Source organism: Gallus gallus, chromosome 3 (assembly GCF_016699485.2).
Source record: "Gallus gallus isolate bGalGal1 chromosome 3, bGalGal1.mat.broiler.GRCg7b, whole genome shotgun sequence".
Classification (NCBI taxonomy): Eukaryota; Metazoa; Chordata; class Aves; order Galliformes; family Phasianidae; genus Gallus; species Gallus gallus.
The window spans coordinates 70,582,370-70,597,709 of record NC_052534.1 but is presented as its reverse complement, the minus strand read 5'-3'; the positions used below and the strand labels follow the sequence as shown (position 1 = coordinate 70,597,709).

The 15,340-nt window shown below is 34.0% G+C and overlaps 1 protein-coding gene across 1 annotated transcript in view; it reads right to left on the bottom strand.

The window, feature by feature from the left end:
* The window catches only part of ASCC3 (activating signal cointegrator 1 complex subunit 3), a 260,498-nt gene that overhangs the window by 29,642 nt on the left and 215,516 nt on the right, over window positions 1-15,340 (bottom strand). The window contains exons 35-36 of the mRNA NM_001305211.2: window positions 11,517-11,628; window positions 11,108-11,242 (exon numbers count right to left, since the gene is read on the bottom strand). Of these exons, the coding sequence (NP_001292140.1) occupies window positions 11,108-11,242; window positions 11,517-11,628 (247 nt within the window). The remainder of the gene's footprint in view (window positions 1-11,107; window positions 11,243-11,516; window positions 11,629-15,340) is intronic.

Here is a 15,340-nt window from a genome sequence, read left to right as displayed (position 1 = left end):
CATATATAATTGGGTCCGCAGACTTCTCACTTCAAACAGACAAGTGTTTCATATTTTTCATAATAACTGCATCTGATGAACACCACAAATTTTACAATTACAGACATTATAAAAGGCACAAGCTAAGGCAATGAAACAGATGAGTGATCTCTTAAAAACACCCTGAAGGGTTTAGATTTCACAAGTTCACCTCTTACTTAAAACGTCCAAACTACAAACTACTGATGACATTCCTGATGACCAGAGGTCAGGAGTTGGAAAGACCTTTGCCACTGTGCACAGAGCAATAGGAGGTCAACAATACTAGCTACCAATTGCAGGGAGTGACTGGGCAGATTGGGGAACTTCTAATCTACAAAGTTAAATTACAGACCTCTGCTTCAGCATGGAGTTGCTAAAAGAAAATGTGAGAGTGTCAGCACATATGAGAGAGAGAACTGTAGGTAATAATAATTCGATGTGGGGAAAAAGTTCTTAACACTTCTGTAATAACCAGATTTTTTTTTTTTTCCTGAAGTTTTCTAAGCGTATCAGAGAATTTATGATTCAGTGTACAAGAAGACATGGGAATAGATAATAAAATCAATGCAGTCGGTTTATGAAATGGTGAAAAAATACAACAAAAACCCACACTTATAGAACCATTTTGTTTCAGAAATATTTCCTTTTTAAATTGTGTGGTTTACTAAAACATTAAAACAAGGAATGAATTCATGATTTTCAGTAAGCCTTAACTCTCAAAATCCATATTATGTGAAGTTTATGATCACAGTCATAATTTAGGGTTACTTCTTGGGCCATCTGTAATAAAAAAAACATTCTTACAATAACATTCATTATTCCCCCAAATGTGTAGGTACTTTCACGGTACTATGCATGCAGCATTCCTAAAGATGGCTTTCAGTTCACTCAGATTTCTAAGTCAGTTGACTTAGAAACACTTGACAATTTGAGAAAAAATAAATGCAGAGAAAGAAGAATAAAGGAGGACAAAAATAAAGAGGAAACACCTGAAACTGGTATGGCATACATATTATCTGCCTAGAATAAGTTACTTTGACCATAGCAAATAAATATAAATTGAATGGTATAAATTCCATTTATAAGGTGAATTACAGTGATGTGAGAGAATTATTACATTTTATCACTGGAAATGGTATATTTGAGATTTTCAGCTCTCCAAGATGCCTGACTTTTCCTATTACATTTCATGAGAATGCTTTGAACCTGCACATTCTGAATGCATTATGGTCATTTTTTTTTTTTTAATTTTTATTTTTATATCTAGATGGGACAATGACCCACAACTTTCTTCCTGTGTAATCTCAAGTCATATTATGGGAGAGATTTAAAAACAACTGGTTTTAGTTGTATTGAAATTTCCGCAGTAATACTTTTCAGTACATGAACTCAGTAACGTGTGAACGCAAAAAAGGGAAAATCTCTGACTATATTCAAAAGACTAGTCATTATGAGAAATCTAGTTCAGTTCCATTTGGATGTCTGTCCACATTTTGAAGCTGAGTTTTGGCTGAATTACCTGGCTTAAATGCTGATTGAGATGATGACAGCAATAAAACGTCTAATAACAAATCTTGGCATGTAACTCTCCCCGGGAAAATGATCAGTCATTTTTCATCTTTGGCTTTGATCCTCCATTGGGATCTTCCAGTGCAGAGCCCAGGCCCAGGGAAGAAGTTAACAGAGCTCTGCATTAAGTTAATGCAACTCCGCAAGGAGACAGGAATAAGTGTTACTAATTCTTAAAGTGAAATGGGGCCCATACATACTGTATATGTTAAAGGCAAGTTGTAAAAGCTTGTGTGTTGAGAACTGGATTTCAGATCTGCTGACCTGTGGCAGCTCCCCTAGTGGGGAGGCACAAATGCATACTGCTGCATTTCTGTACTGGATTAAATTCCAGAAATAGACTACTATGTGACCAGAGACAAAAGGAAATAAGAAGTTCACAGGCATGAATACCTGTCATCATGTGGTGAAAAGAGTAGTGGCCTCTGCTCAAGAGAGGCTCAAGCTCAGATTAATAGTAGAACAGTATGAAATGGCAGAAATACATGAGAATCTTGGAAGGTGCCTCCATGCACGGTGTCTTTCCAGCAAGCCAATGCTCCTGGTTTTACTCTGAGCAGTGAAACTTACAAATGAAAATAGTTTAATGTAACAGTAAAAAAATCAGAACTGTAACAGGAATTGACCGCTGCTGTGAGTAAATTTTAATAAGGGTAGTTCCTGGCTGACAAAAAACTGGCATATGTGCACTCATTTCAGTAGAACTATGCAGATTAACATTCTTGAAAATCTGACTTGAGCTACCAGGTAATGCAGAGACAGAATCTGATAATTTCAGGGGTGTGGAAGAAGGACAGTCACTAAGGAAACAACAACAACAACGAAGTTCTGAAATCTAATAAACATACAGAAAATCTGGCAGTATTTTAGTATGCTTGATTTGAGGATTTTCTAACCAAAATTTGTCATGAATGACCAGAGTTTGGATAAAGTGAGTAATACGCTAAAAATGGCCTTGCACCACATGTGACCTTACCAGAACATTCCTTTACCCAAATGGGACGTACCATACATTACTATGACAGATCTAACCCTTTCTGGATGGCAAGTGATAATTTTCTCAGTGATCTTCACTGCACAGAGATCTGTGAGAACACTGAAAGTACAGTTCACCTACACAGACTTATACTGAATCTGTTCTACCTGTAAATACAGACCTTCAACTGAAGCTGGAACTGTATTTACAAACATATATATATGTGTACATATATATATATATATATGGAAAGATAACTGATGATAAAAAGAGTTGCATATATTTTCCCTCTGGTGTAAAGTTTCGGCAACTTCTTTCTAAAGACAAAGAAAACAGAGATTTTCAGTACCAGATGTCTCAGAAGATCCCATTTGGGTTTGAGCTACTTAAATTTGCAATCATGTATTTATACATCTAACAGAGCTTCTGTTTCCCCTAGAATCTGAAAATTAACTAGCTTTGTAGCATCTTCCTTGATCTGCCACCCGTGCCCTGAGGATTAGAGACTCCACCTGAGCTTGTTTTACAAGCATAACAGAAAAAATTAATCTCTGCTGGCAGCGATCCCACTGGGATACTGATGAATAATGATATCCCTCTCTTGCTGCCCTCTCAGTCCACTAGAAAAGCCACTCTAACCCAGCAACGTGGAAACTGCTGAAACCATTCCAGCTGTGGATTAGCAGGCAGTCAAGCATCCATCTGTTCTGTATGAATCAAGAGAAAGCAAACACATTCTTATAGCGGAAGAAGTATTCAAAATTAGCATCTTATATGACTGCATATAGTAAACACTAACACAATCATATATGGAGGGAAAAAACAATCTATTATCTACATCTCACATTGTTTACATTTGCTTGCTGCATTGAGCAAAAACCAAAAGTTTGAATTAATCTAATTAACCTACAGAATATTGCGCAATCAATGATTTCATACATTTAAGATAAAATTTCTTAAGAGTGTATACACCAGTTGTACCTACAAAATATTTTGCAGGTATACATGTATACACACAACAGAAAAAAATATAACCAAATATGGTAGCATGTACCCCCCCCTTGACAAGAAAAGGACTGAAGAGATCTGTTCTGAGAGGGATTTTAGCCATTTTATTACCTTTTAAGGTGAGAGAGGAATATGTTTGCTTTCTGAAAACTAGTAGTTTGAATTATCTCCAATGGCTTACTAAACTTTTTCACTGGAAGACAGAAAGGAAATGGAATAGGAAGCTGGGATGTGGGCAACCCAAGCAAATTGGTGGCATCTTACTTGACTCCTCTATGGGAAATAGGGCAATGCTAGAATTTTTAAATTAAGTTGTATTTAAGCATCGACTGAGGTAAAAGTACTTAGAAATGTGCTTAATTTCAGTTTTCACAGTTGTTAGGATAATAACAGTACACTAGATTGGGAAACAGCAATGCATTAATAATGTATTTTTTCTCTCAGACAGAAGTATTTATCTTTTGGAAAAAAAAAGAAAAAAGCTACATAGTAGAAAACCTGCAACCGTTTGTACTCTAAAAGCAAGCTGACTACACTGTATCAAATTTACAAATAAGTATATTCCTATTTTCAAATGCTAAGAAAAGTTTTGGCATTTTGATGGGAAAAATATCTCGGCAATTTCTTCAAGAATTGTTGGGAGCAAGACCTACCTAAGTAATTGTGAAATAAAGCACTTATAAATACTAGGGATTCCACATGAGACCAATTTCTAATCCGTAATAATACATAACATCAAGATTTAAAACCAAATTCGACTTTCTGAAGGTAGTCAGTTCCCATCAGAAAAAAAAAAAGAAACGAGAATGAGACAAAGAAAGAATCTAAATGTAAATACAGAAAATACAAGTGTCAGATACTTCATTAAGGACCACTCAATAATCCTCTTATGTCTTTTTTTTTTTTTTTTTTTAAACTACTATGTGAAAGACACAGCCTATACTGGATACCAATCTTGTATGATGTAATTGTTTCAGCTTGTTATCCAGAAGTTTCAGTTCCTATCAGAGAACAGGCTACAATATGAAATCCACTTCCTTAGCAGTTTTACAAACTGGTGCAGTCATTTCTTTCCCAACATTTGTGAGCATTTAAAAAGCAGTCAGTAAGACTGAGTTACTGTCACTAAATGCACTGATTTCTGTGAAAACAAATTCATCAGTAATATAACTGCTGTAATTTATAGTACAACAATATAATTCTAGTAAAGGCAAAACTAGTAACTAGAGACCAGTCAAAAAAAATAAAATATTTATTATATATATATATAATAAATTGGTGTGCAGTTGAATCACCTGCAGCTTTAAGTAGCCAGCTAAACCAAGCTTGCTATCGCTGAACTTGCACAGCAGCATATACAGACCAAAGATGAGCACTGATTTGCCACAGACAGCAGCCAGTGTTTACATCTGCAGGACGACACCAACAGAAAGCTCACAACCTATCCTAGCAGACAAATGTACTATAACTTCCTGGCTCACCAAAACAGTAAAGGGGAGTTTTATAGCTTTGCTGCTATAGCTGCAACTGTATGTCCTGAAAAAGGAATTTATTTCTCCATTTTTCTGACAATAACAGTTACTACCGCAGCTGTCTGAAACAGTCTCAACCTACCAGCTATCACTTTCATAGTTATATAAGCTTCTACAAGCTTTTCTGTTGGATGCTGCACTGCAACAAGAACAAATATTAAATATAATAAGAAATCAGAGATACTATATTACTTTTAAGATAACAGTTCTTGTCCAGAAGCCTGGTGGGATATGTATGTCAAAAACCTTTAAGTTCATCTTTAAAATAGGTTTTAACTTGTGTGAGTATTGATTCAGTTTTTCAGATTGGCAAGTAGTGACAAAAATTGAATTAAGAAGATTAGAGAAGAAAGAAAGGAGATTTGTTAATCAGAAAGTCATGTGTGGAGATGGGAAGGGTTTATATTTTCTGGTTTTGAATATAATTCTTACTTATGATGCTGTAAAAATGCAAGACTAATGCCATATTTAGTTAGCTGCCAGTAGTGGAGACCGTCATCTTGATTTACCAACTGATTGTGCTTTTCTGGGAAGGAGGGCAGCATACAATGTTTTCAAATTGAAAATCATACAATCACTTGAAAAGAGAAAAATAAGAAGCTATTGTGCCATTATGTTACAAAAATGATTACATTCAAGTACTACAGTATTTAAAAATGCTCCACCCTACTGGGACTATTAAAAAAAAAAAAGACAAATTTCACTCTTTCTGCTAAATACAATATGTTTGGAATACAGTGGATAAGGTTAGAGAAATTTAGATGGCATTAAAATTCACTATAGCGTTTTGTTCCATTGTCATGAAAACAAACAGAATTTTCTAACTATTTAATCTAACACAGTTACTCTCTCTGGATGTTCTAAGTGCATGAGAACCGAAGCGTAAATGTTTTTAAATATTAAAATACAAACAACATAGGCTGTATGAAAGTTATATATGTGGTCCTGTAAATGACTATGTTTAGGACGAAATTTATGCAATTGAACAGCCCTAGACAGGGCTCTATTGTAAGGAAAATATTTACTCGTTAGAGGTAACAGTTTTCTACTGCTATCAGAAGTCATGCTAAATGGCTGAGGCCCATTCCTGGTTGTACTGTGGCCACAGTAGTCACGCTCATATTACTGATGATGCATAATATACATGAAATCAAATATGTAAGTTGTCTAAAAGTTAGTATGTAACAAAATTGCCTTTCATTTAATATAAAGTTTGTGATGAAGTATTTCTTTTCTTGACAATTAAATACCATATTTAAAAACATCACTGTAATTAATATCACCTTGCTGTTCTTTTATGCCATTAAGAAAAAAAAACATTATAGCATAGACATATGTTCAATGTAACATACATGTAAAACAGGAAATGCCTGACTTAGAAAAAAATGATCTGATTTTTTTCTTTTTTTCTGAAGTTTCATAGAGCAGAAAAACAGTTATATATAGTATTTCAAAACAGTGCAAAATCAATGTCTCTGCCATGGCTTACAGAGTAGTAGTATACAAAACAGATCACACGAGCTTGCTCTTGGACAATGTTTTTGTGACTTACTAATTTGTCATGGCATCTAACTGAAAACCAGTTGCAACATAGTTCATCACTGATTCAGAAACCTTTGTGGCCCCTTCATAAGAAACAACAGCTTAAAGACAATCCTGCTTAGAAAGTAAAACTGTTTTAGACAGAGAAGGTAAGTATTTAGAAATACCTGCACATTTCCCTGATTAGAATAGGATGCAACAATGTTAATGAACAGAAAATAAAGCTACAGATTAGTTATTTATAATTTATAGTACAGGTAATGAAAGACAGATAAGGCATTTATAACTCCACTCTTCTGTTATCTATGTATCTTGGATGGAGAGTGCTAATTTCATGAACCTCCTCCTTCCACCTTCCAAATCTTCTACTTCAGTGATGCCAAATTTTTGGAGTTTCAAAATACTAACAGAAGCCATTGTATTAAAGCTATTTCAGACATCAGATAAAAATATAGGAAAGAGGTATGTGGATAACTGAACATGTTTATAATACAGACAGGAAGATACATATGCCCCATTACAATACCAAACAGTTCTGCCCCTAAGCAATCCAGTTAGAAAGAAAACAATCTCTTATAGTCAGTTTACATGAAAGACATAACAATAAGCACAAGGGGACCAACCAGTTTCATCTTTTAGATAGAATACAAAAACAGAAATAAGGAGGAATATGGGGATAAAACAAGCACTGAAAGATGCTATCTCCTTCACTGCATGGTACGAACAGAAATTACAAAGTATTTGCTCAATACATAAGAATATTAGCCAGATAATTTCTAATCCATCACCAAGACAGACATCCTTTTTTCAAAATACAACAAACCACATTTGATTTCCAAAAAATTTGTGCTGATTGCTACTTCAGTACAGGAAATAACAAAAATTACTCCAAAGTATCTTCCACTGATTTTCATCTTGTTCGTTTTAACATCTGCACCTAACTTATAGAATAAGAGAAGACAGTCTTCATGTACATCAGGAACTCCAGCCTGCCAGTAATAATTCATGAACACTTTCTCTTCAATAACACTTAATTCAAGAAGCACCAAAACTCAACAATGATTAAGAGTACTACTACTACTGCTATCTAAGAGTACTACATTTAGATTACTACTGCCTGAAGCACAGCTAGGAAAGTTTTAAAGAAAACTCTATTTTTCCATCAACATCAAACATTTTTTCTCAGAAAAGATTAGTGGCTCAACACAAACCAGTTACCAAACTAACTGAATATGAACTTTGCCTGCAAACCCAAAACAGGTTAAACATGTCAAGTATAGACTTACTGAAAGACAGGAAAGCATAAAAGAAGGGTACCCCATTTATCTGCATCACTTATTACTGTATAATTCTAAAATGTCTGCAGGGTAGTTGCCATGTGCCTTTTCCCTGTTTATGAAAAGGAAGTATCAAAACCCAACCATAATGAAAAAGAATCAACACATTTGATCTCGCAAAACACTACCAGATGACCAAATGAAAAGATATATGAAAGATAGAGAAAAGAATGGACACTGGGGAAGGCTATGAATGGTGTTGACTACTAAATGAAAACAAATCTTACCATCAAGTTACTTTTTTGAGAAACTCATCTGTAGTGGAAACAGAATGACTAAAACTATGTTTTCATGTAAGCAGCAAAGCTTCGGTGACAATTCATTCCTATGCAATCCATAATTCTCTCATTAGTATTACAGGATAACAATCTGAAACTCAAAATCCCTTAATCACACTCAGATTAAAGCCTTTAATATGATCACAATTTTCTGAATTCTTGAATGCAATTTTACTTTTTTTCCCGGTTTTGGTTTAAACAAACTGTTGAGCCTTTTCAAGATACACACTGACAATTCAGCAAAAAAATCCACAATGTTAGGATTTTCTTTGTTACAGTTGGACACCTCTGCCTTCCCATATATACATCATGCCAACTGGTGAATGTTTAAAAGTTTGCAAGATTATGAGCAATGCCATATATCATGTCTACAAAATCCTGCAACTACATTTGAGAAATGTTTTGGACAGTTGTTTTTAAACAATACAGTCCAAAATTTAAAACTTTAAAACTGACTGATAATCAGAATAATCACAAATATAACCATGTTTTGCAACAAGAAGCCTTTTTTACTGTAACTACAGCTTTCAGTTCCAGCATCATTAAGAGATTCTTCAAATTACTTTTTAAATATCCTTTTCCCCCAGGATTTTCACTTATACCTAATTAGACTACTTACCCCATGCCATGTAATTCCCTATTGCCAAAACTGCTAAATGCTTCAATGAGAAGGAGGAGGGCACCAGTGGAGCAAGGCAGATGTAATGTCATTGGTTAACAATAGAGGTGTGAAGCAACTGCCGTAATTATAAAACTCATTAATTCACAGTGTTTAGTGGGAAAAAAAAAAAAAAAAAAAATCCTTGGCAATAACTCTGCTGAAATGGCAATTCTTTTCAGCACTACATCGAATTGAAAAAACCTTCCAATTTACACCTTTAACAAGAACGAACAGTAATTCCAGTAGTAATTATGAAAATCAACATCTGCATAAAAAGGAAAAACTGTCAGCTATAATGGCATCCAGTATTCACACATACTTGTCATTTTTCAAATTGACACATTTGGCATGCTTGACCCCTAACTGATTTTTAGTTTCATTCCTCTTAAGATTGTAAACAGACAATTCATAAGATTACTTATCCAGAAAAACAAAAACCAACTAACAACAACATAGAAAGAACTAATACATTTTACACTTCACAATGTCTGCCCAACACTAGGATCTTAGGTTTTCTCTGCAATATTAGCTATTTTTCTTTGTGCTTTATAGATGTAAGCTGTTTACATGGATGAGGAGCCCTGGCATAAGATGGACAGCACTAAGATCTGCTTGTATCACTCATCTTCCCTATGCTACTCATTAGCTTACGCAGTGTCATGAAACATCCCTCTATCTCTACTAATCCTATTCTCAAGCTTCCCTCTCCAAATATTTCTGAAAAAAAAGTTTCTATGTGTAGACAATTTTCTCTAGAGAGAAAAAGATACTTTAAAAAGACAGCAGATGGAGTAAAGTCCTCACATTGAATACTGAATACTGTATTATTTAACTTGTGATCCCTGTGGATATTTCTTTCTTAAAATTCAGTCATTTTACACACAGAATATACAGGAATCATGGAAGACTACCATTTTGAATTCAGCTGAATGCACTGCATGTTATTCCATAGAACTTACAATGTTTTCTGACAACAGAAGAACAGACACTGCAGGGTCAGTGACAGTAACTCCCCTATTTAGATTGTCTAACACTTTCCATTACAAAAGATTACTGTGGCCTTTATTTCTGAGCTGTAACACTCCGAATGTTTGCAGCAGGTGATTTAAATTCGTCAGGAAGAAAGTCTTTGTACTAGAAAAGTGGCTTCTGTAGTGTCATAAAATGCTGATTGGGTTTTTTATGACATAAACTGTTGAATAGCACTATTTTTATTTTTATATTTTTCTGCTTGTATTTCTCCTCAGAAAAGTTTTGGCAGCGTGTCAAAACCATAAACATACAAGTAACATACATAAATAGGACTTCTGACTTTGAGGTCAACATTTGGCAATATGGGTATTAAAGAATTCAGGCCACTAGTATAATATATGTAATACAGCAGAGACTTTAATCATATATGGGCAGAAATACATTTTAGGTTTTCCTGGATAGTGCTGTGGTACTTCTTCCTTCCAAATATATGCTTGTACAATACAAGATGTATATGCCATCTTGAAACAGAAGATTTTGTAGCTATAAAAGCATAAATTCTTAAAAAATATGTAAAATATGATTCCTTTATGATGACATGTAATACTATCATGCTACTCTGTACTCTGTAACTCTGAATTTGTACCCCCAGACCTTTTGCCTTGCCTTGCATTTCATTACTAAACAGTCACCAGAACAACCATCTGAGCTGGTACGACTTTGCAGAGTACGACTTCAGGAAAAGTGAGGTGTCTGAGAGACTGAAAGGAAAGCAGTTTAGGATATGGACCTTTCTCAAATGTCCCCAAATTTATTAAAGCTGCTCTATCTTCCACACTGCCCCTGAGCAAAGTTATGGCTCTGGTACGAATACGAGATGATGATAAGCAGTTATTAGTCTGGGATTTCAGTATTCTACCTGAACTAAAACAAACAAATATCGAATTTGTACATATTATGAAAGATTACAAATGGACAGAAAAGAAACAGACATGTAGAATAATTTTGATATACTGATTCAACAAAGCACTTGAAACATCAAAAATGATTCAGTTATATAACTCAAAACAATGACAATAACAACAAAAAAGAAATTACAAATAATGAAAGAAAGGCTTTTCTTCATTTTAGGATGTTTTTTCATACACTTCCAAATGTCTTTAAGAGTCATGAGTTAAATATGCATAAATTAAGAAAATATTATCACTTACTGTCAGAATTAAGAGCAGTTCTTCAACGCTGCTTTCAGGTTTCAGCTGATCTTTGAACATCCCAATAGTTGGGTGCTTCAAATAGTAGTAGGAAGCAATGCGGCCATATGTCAGAGGTTCAATAGTGCGGTTATCCTGTTTGGAGAGTAATCAAATATATGTACTTTTTATATAGTTTAATATACATAGCTCCTATGCATACTTCCACAGTCAGATATTTTAAGATTACTTTACAGGAGAAAATGGAAAAAATGGCTTAGCATCATAACTTAGCTACCAACTTGATTAAACTGAGTTTTCAATTAAGTCTTAGAATTAGCTCCAAAGAGAAACCCTTCAAATAAGGAGCATATATCCAATTGTTCCCAATTTCTGGGAACATGTATCTTAATGAACATACTAGTCTTACCTCCCCAATTTCAATACAGTAGGAACATTCCAAATCAAAGAGGGATTTCTCAACAAGGCTTGAGAGGTATTTGTTCATAGTGTCATGGCTCACATTGTCCAAGTTATAGTAACTAGAAGAATTGAAAACAGATGCATCACACAAGCACTTTTAACACACTGAAAATTTTAAACAATAACACATTGTAGGAAAATTTACAAGGCTGCTATAATACATACACACACTTGGAGCAAGAAACATGCACATTAAACAATTAAACACAGAACTATTCCCTGATATAGTCTAACGAGAAATTCATGATTCTTAAATGGATTGTGTGAATAACCAAAATAATAGTACAATGTACATATGGAAATATGGTAATTCATCTGTTTATTAATAGAAAAGTTGATACAAACAGAACTGGACTGGCTACATTTTATTACTGGGAAATTTTTCCTCATTGCATAAATATAATTTCCTGATTATGTAAGTTTGAAAATGAATAAGCAATACTAACACAAACATTTTAATTTAAAGAAAAAAGAAGAAATCCCACCCAGGATAGCAAATGTCCTTATTTTCCTGGAACTCTGAAAATAAAAGCTGGGCATATTGTAACATCTCTTGATAAAGTAAACCTACACAAATCCAAATGTTAATATTTGTTTATATTTCTGTGTCATCTTACTGTCAAAGTTAAAAGTACTTAATTATTAATACTATGGAATTGGGTATTTGTCAATGTGTTTAATTCATATATTCTTTTGCAGGTGAAAACATTGGGGCAAACTATATGTACTAACCATGTTTCTTTGTTATCTGTATTAGGGAAAAAAATGTGTTAGAACATTCCTAGTATATAAGAAAGACAAAGTGACCAAAGTCAGTGCAGGTCTTAATGGCAAAGTCAGGTCTTAATGGTAGAACTTAAGATATATTTATAAGATTCTTACAAAAACCAACACAATTTCAGGGAGAGCTTTTACCCTGGAATCCACAAATAGAAATGTAATAAGACCTGGAGCATTAACTTCAACAAAGGCACAAATTCAGAAAGTAACTTTTAAACTCAAACTAAAACTGACCATACTCAGAAATTTCAAAATACGGAATTTAAGAAACATAAGTACATTGTGCAATTCCAAAGAAGAAATAAATAAAAAAAAAAATCAATGATTTTTGGGTTATTAAAAAGTACAGTAGAAAGCTTGTCCCTGCTCATTTAATTCTGGAAGTTACTGTCACTCATACAGACTACTGAGATTGCTGCAGTGAAAGATGCTCCTTTGTTCCTACTGGCTGCTTTACTGAATGTCTTACTGTTTCCACTGTGCACTCAGCATCTCCACTGGAAAAAACGCCACACGCTGTAATGAAGAGTAGCTTCTTTCAGTGTTATTTTGTGCAGGTGTACAACAGGCTGTATAACAGTGTGTTGAGATTCATTTCAGTTGATTTTACATAGTTATATTTACACCTGAGTTAGCCTTTTTAACTCTCCTTACTGTCAGTGGAGAGAAGCATGCATTTAGAGAGTGCTATTCATCCAAGGTATTTCAGATTTCTGTTTTAGGATGAGATGGAATGTGAACACTGACTCAAAAAGGGAGTTTAGATTATCAGTTCAGTTGTTGATGTTGTATTTGGGGCAGAAGAATCCCATTCTTTGATTTAAGCTCTATTCCCTTTACTGTAATGCTGCTTTTAGCAAATTTCAAAAGATAGACTTGTGATTTAAGTACCAGAAGCACCCTTCCATGACTGGTTTTTACTATAATCCGATTAGCAAAAATATTTTCTTAATAGATCTCAACATTCTTTCATCTAATAAAATAAATGGAATATAATAAATGGAATAGCAGTAACATAACTGAAGAAGAGCTGTATGCTAAATAGCAATACAGTTATTTCTGTTTATTTTTTCCCTTTCTTGTTAATTGTAAATTATGGGGTCAGTTCACCGAATATTCACTTATAATTGAATAAAGTTGGAGTAAAACACTACTACAGTGAAAAAAAAATATTAAAAATCTGTTCTACAGAGACAGTCAGTTACATTAAACAGCAAAATATCTATTTGGCAGTGGAGTATTCAGCTTCATGGTATTTTATATCAGTTCATGATAACATGGTCTTAAATATTTGCATCACAGCTGCTGTTCAAAACAAAACAAATAACTACATTGACAAAAAAGTTTTATATGATAAACAACTACACATTCCTGACCTTACGCAAAGAAAACTTATTTGCAGCAAAAGTAATTATCTTCAGCAACTTAATTTTCATGAGAGTCATGAAATCTTCTGAAGTAAAAGAGCAATGACATAAAAAGGTCACTTGCAGCTTTTCTCCCCCTGACATTTTAGCAAAAAACATAACAAACTCTGTTTATTAATAGAAATTACTCTGTATCATTTTGTCTACCTTCTGAAAACAATCCAAGCAAATTAACTACATACATTGTTTATGAATGTGAAGAGATTTTGTTTTATAGATGTAAACCACTGAAGATTCATTCGTATTTTTCTCCAAATTGAATCTAGCACTACTTAAATTACTAATTAAGGCACTTTGTTGTCACAGTATTTTAGACTTCCACTGTATTGTTTCAGCACTATTATTTGCAGTATCACAACACTGATGATGAACACTGATAAAATTAGGGAAGAGATATGGGCAATACAATGAAATGATTTGTTACGATTGTAATTTCAGACACTAATTCAAGAAGATTTTATCTTGTAGTCTAATTCTCAATACTGAACACTGAAGACTTAATGATAGAATGCATTATAAAACCTTTCAAAACTGCATTAATCTAAAATTTGCTGATTTTTGGTAAATTGTTGCCAGATGTAAATATCCAGCTGCCTAGTGCAAACAAAACAATGTGAAGAAAAATCTTAAATTATTTGTAATCTTGAGTGAAGTGGAATCGGTGTGTTTTAACTACTGTCTATAACAGGGTAAATATAATTTTGAGTGTACCCACAGAAGCTTCTTGGTCATTCAGCACAATTTCCCTTAATAAAAATCAGAGCCATTCATCTAGAAAAACCATGTTAAAATCATTAGCAAAAACAGAGATATTGCACAGACATTAGATGGTATTTTGAATGCGCTGGAATAAAAGCAAATAGGATTTTGCATGTTGGTATGCTCCAAATATAAAACTGCTTTGTATCTAAGTTCCTCTAGGAAGCTATATTACCTAACTATTTAATTACAGATAAAGAATAAAAACAATGCAGTTTCATGCTCAGTGCATTGAATCATCTAGTCATTATTTTCCCTTTCCTATAAACAGACAGCCTACCTTTTTATCAGCACACCATTTCATTTATTTCACAGTGAAGCCCAGTTTCACAATAATTGACTTGTCAGAAGCTCTAATTTATGAGGCTGGGCTCTGTAAGCCTTTTCCTATATTGGACTCAACCTGCACACAAGCAGGGTTGAATATTTACAATGCTGTTAACAGGTGCTGAGTTGTTTAATGATTCTAATAGCCAGAAGCGTACTGAGAAAGCCAGCGGGATCACAATTACAGGCTGTTTGAACACAACAATTACTCGTCCCCTGAGAGGTGTGAAAGTCAAAGGCAGTTTTATCCTAACAACATCTAGCACATGGGCTAGACAGGCTAACTTCCATTAGTAGTCCATTGGGAAAAAGCAATAACAAACCCCTAGGTATCATAAGAATTTACAAAGTATGTAAAATTCAAACGATCAGAAACTTCTATAAAATAATACATTTAAAATTCCCAAACCTTGTAAAGCTTAGTGAGAACAACAAACCATGAAACATAAACTTATTTCTCTAATCTAAGGAAGTGTGG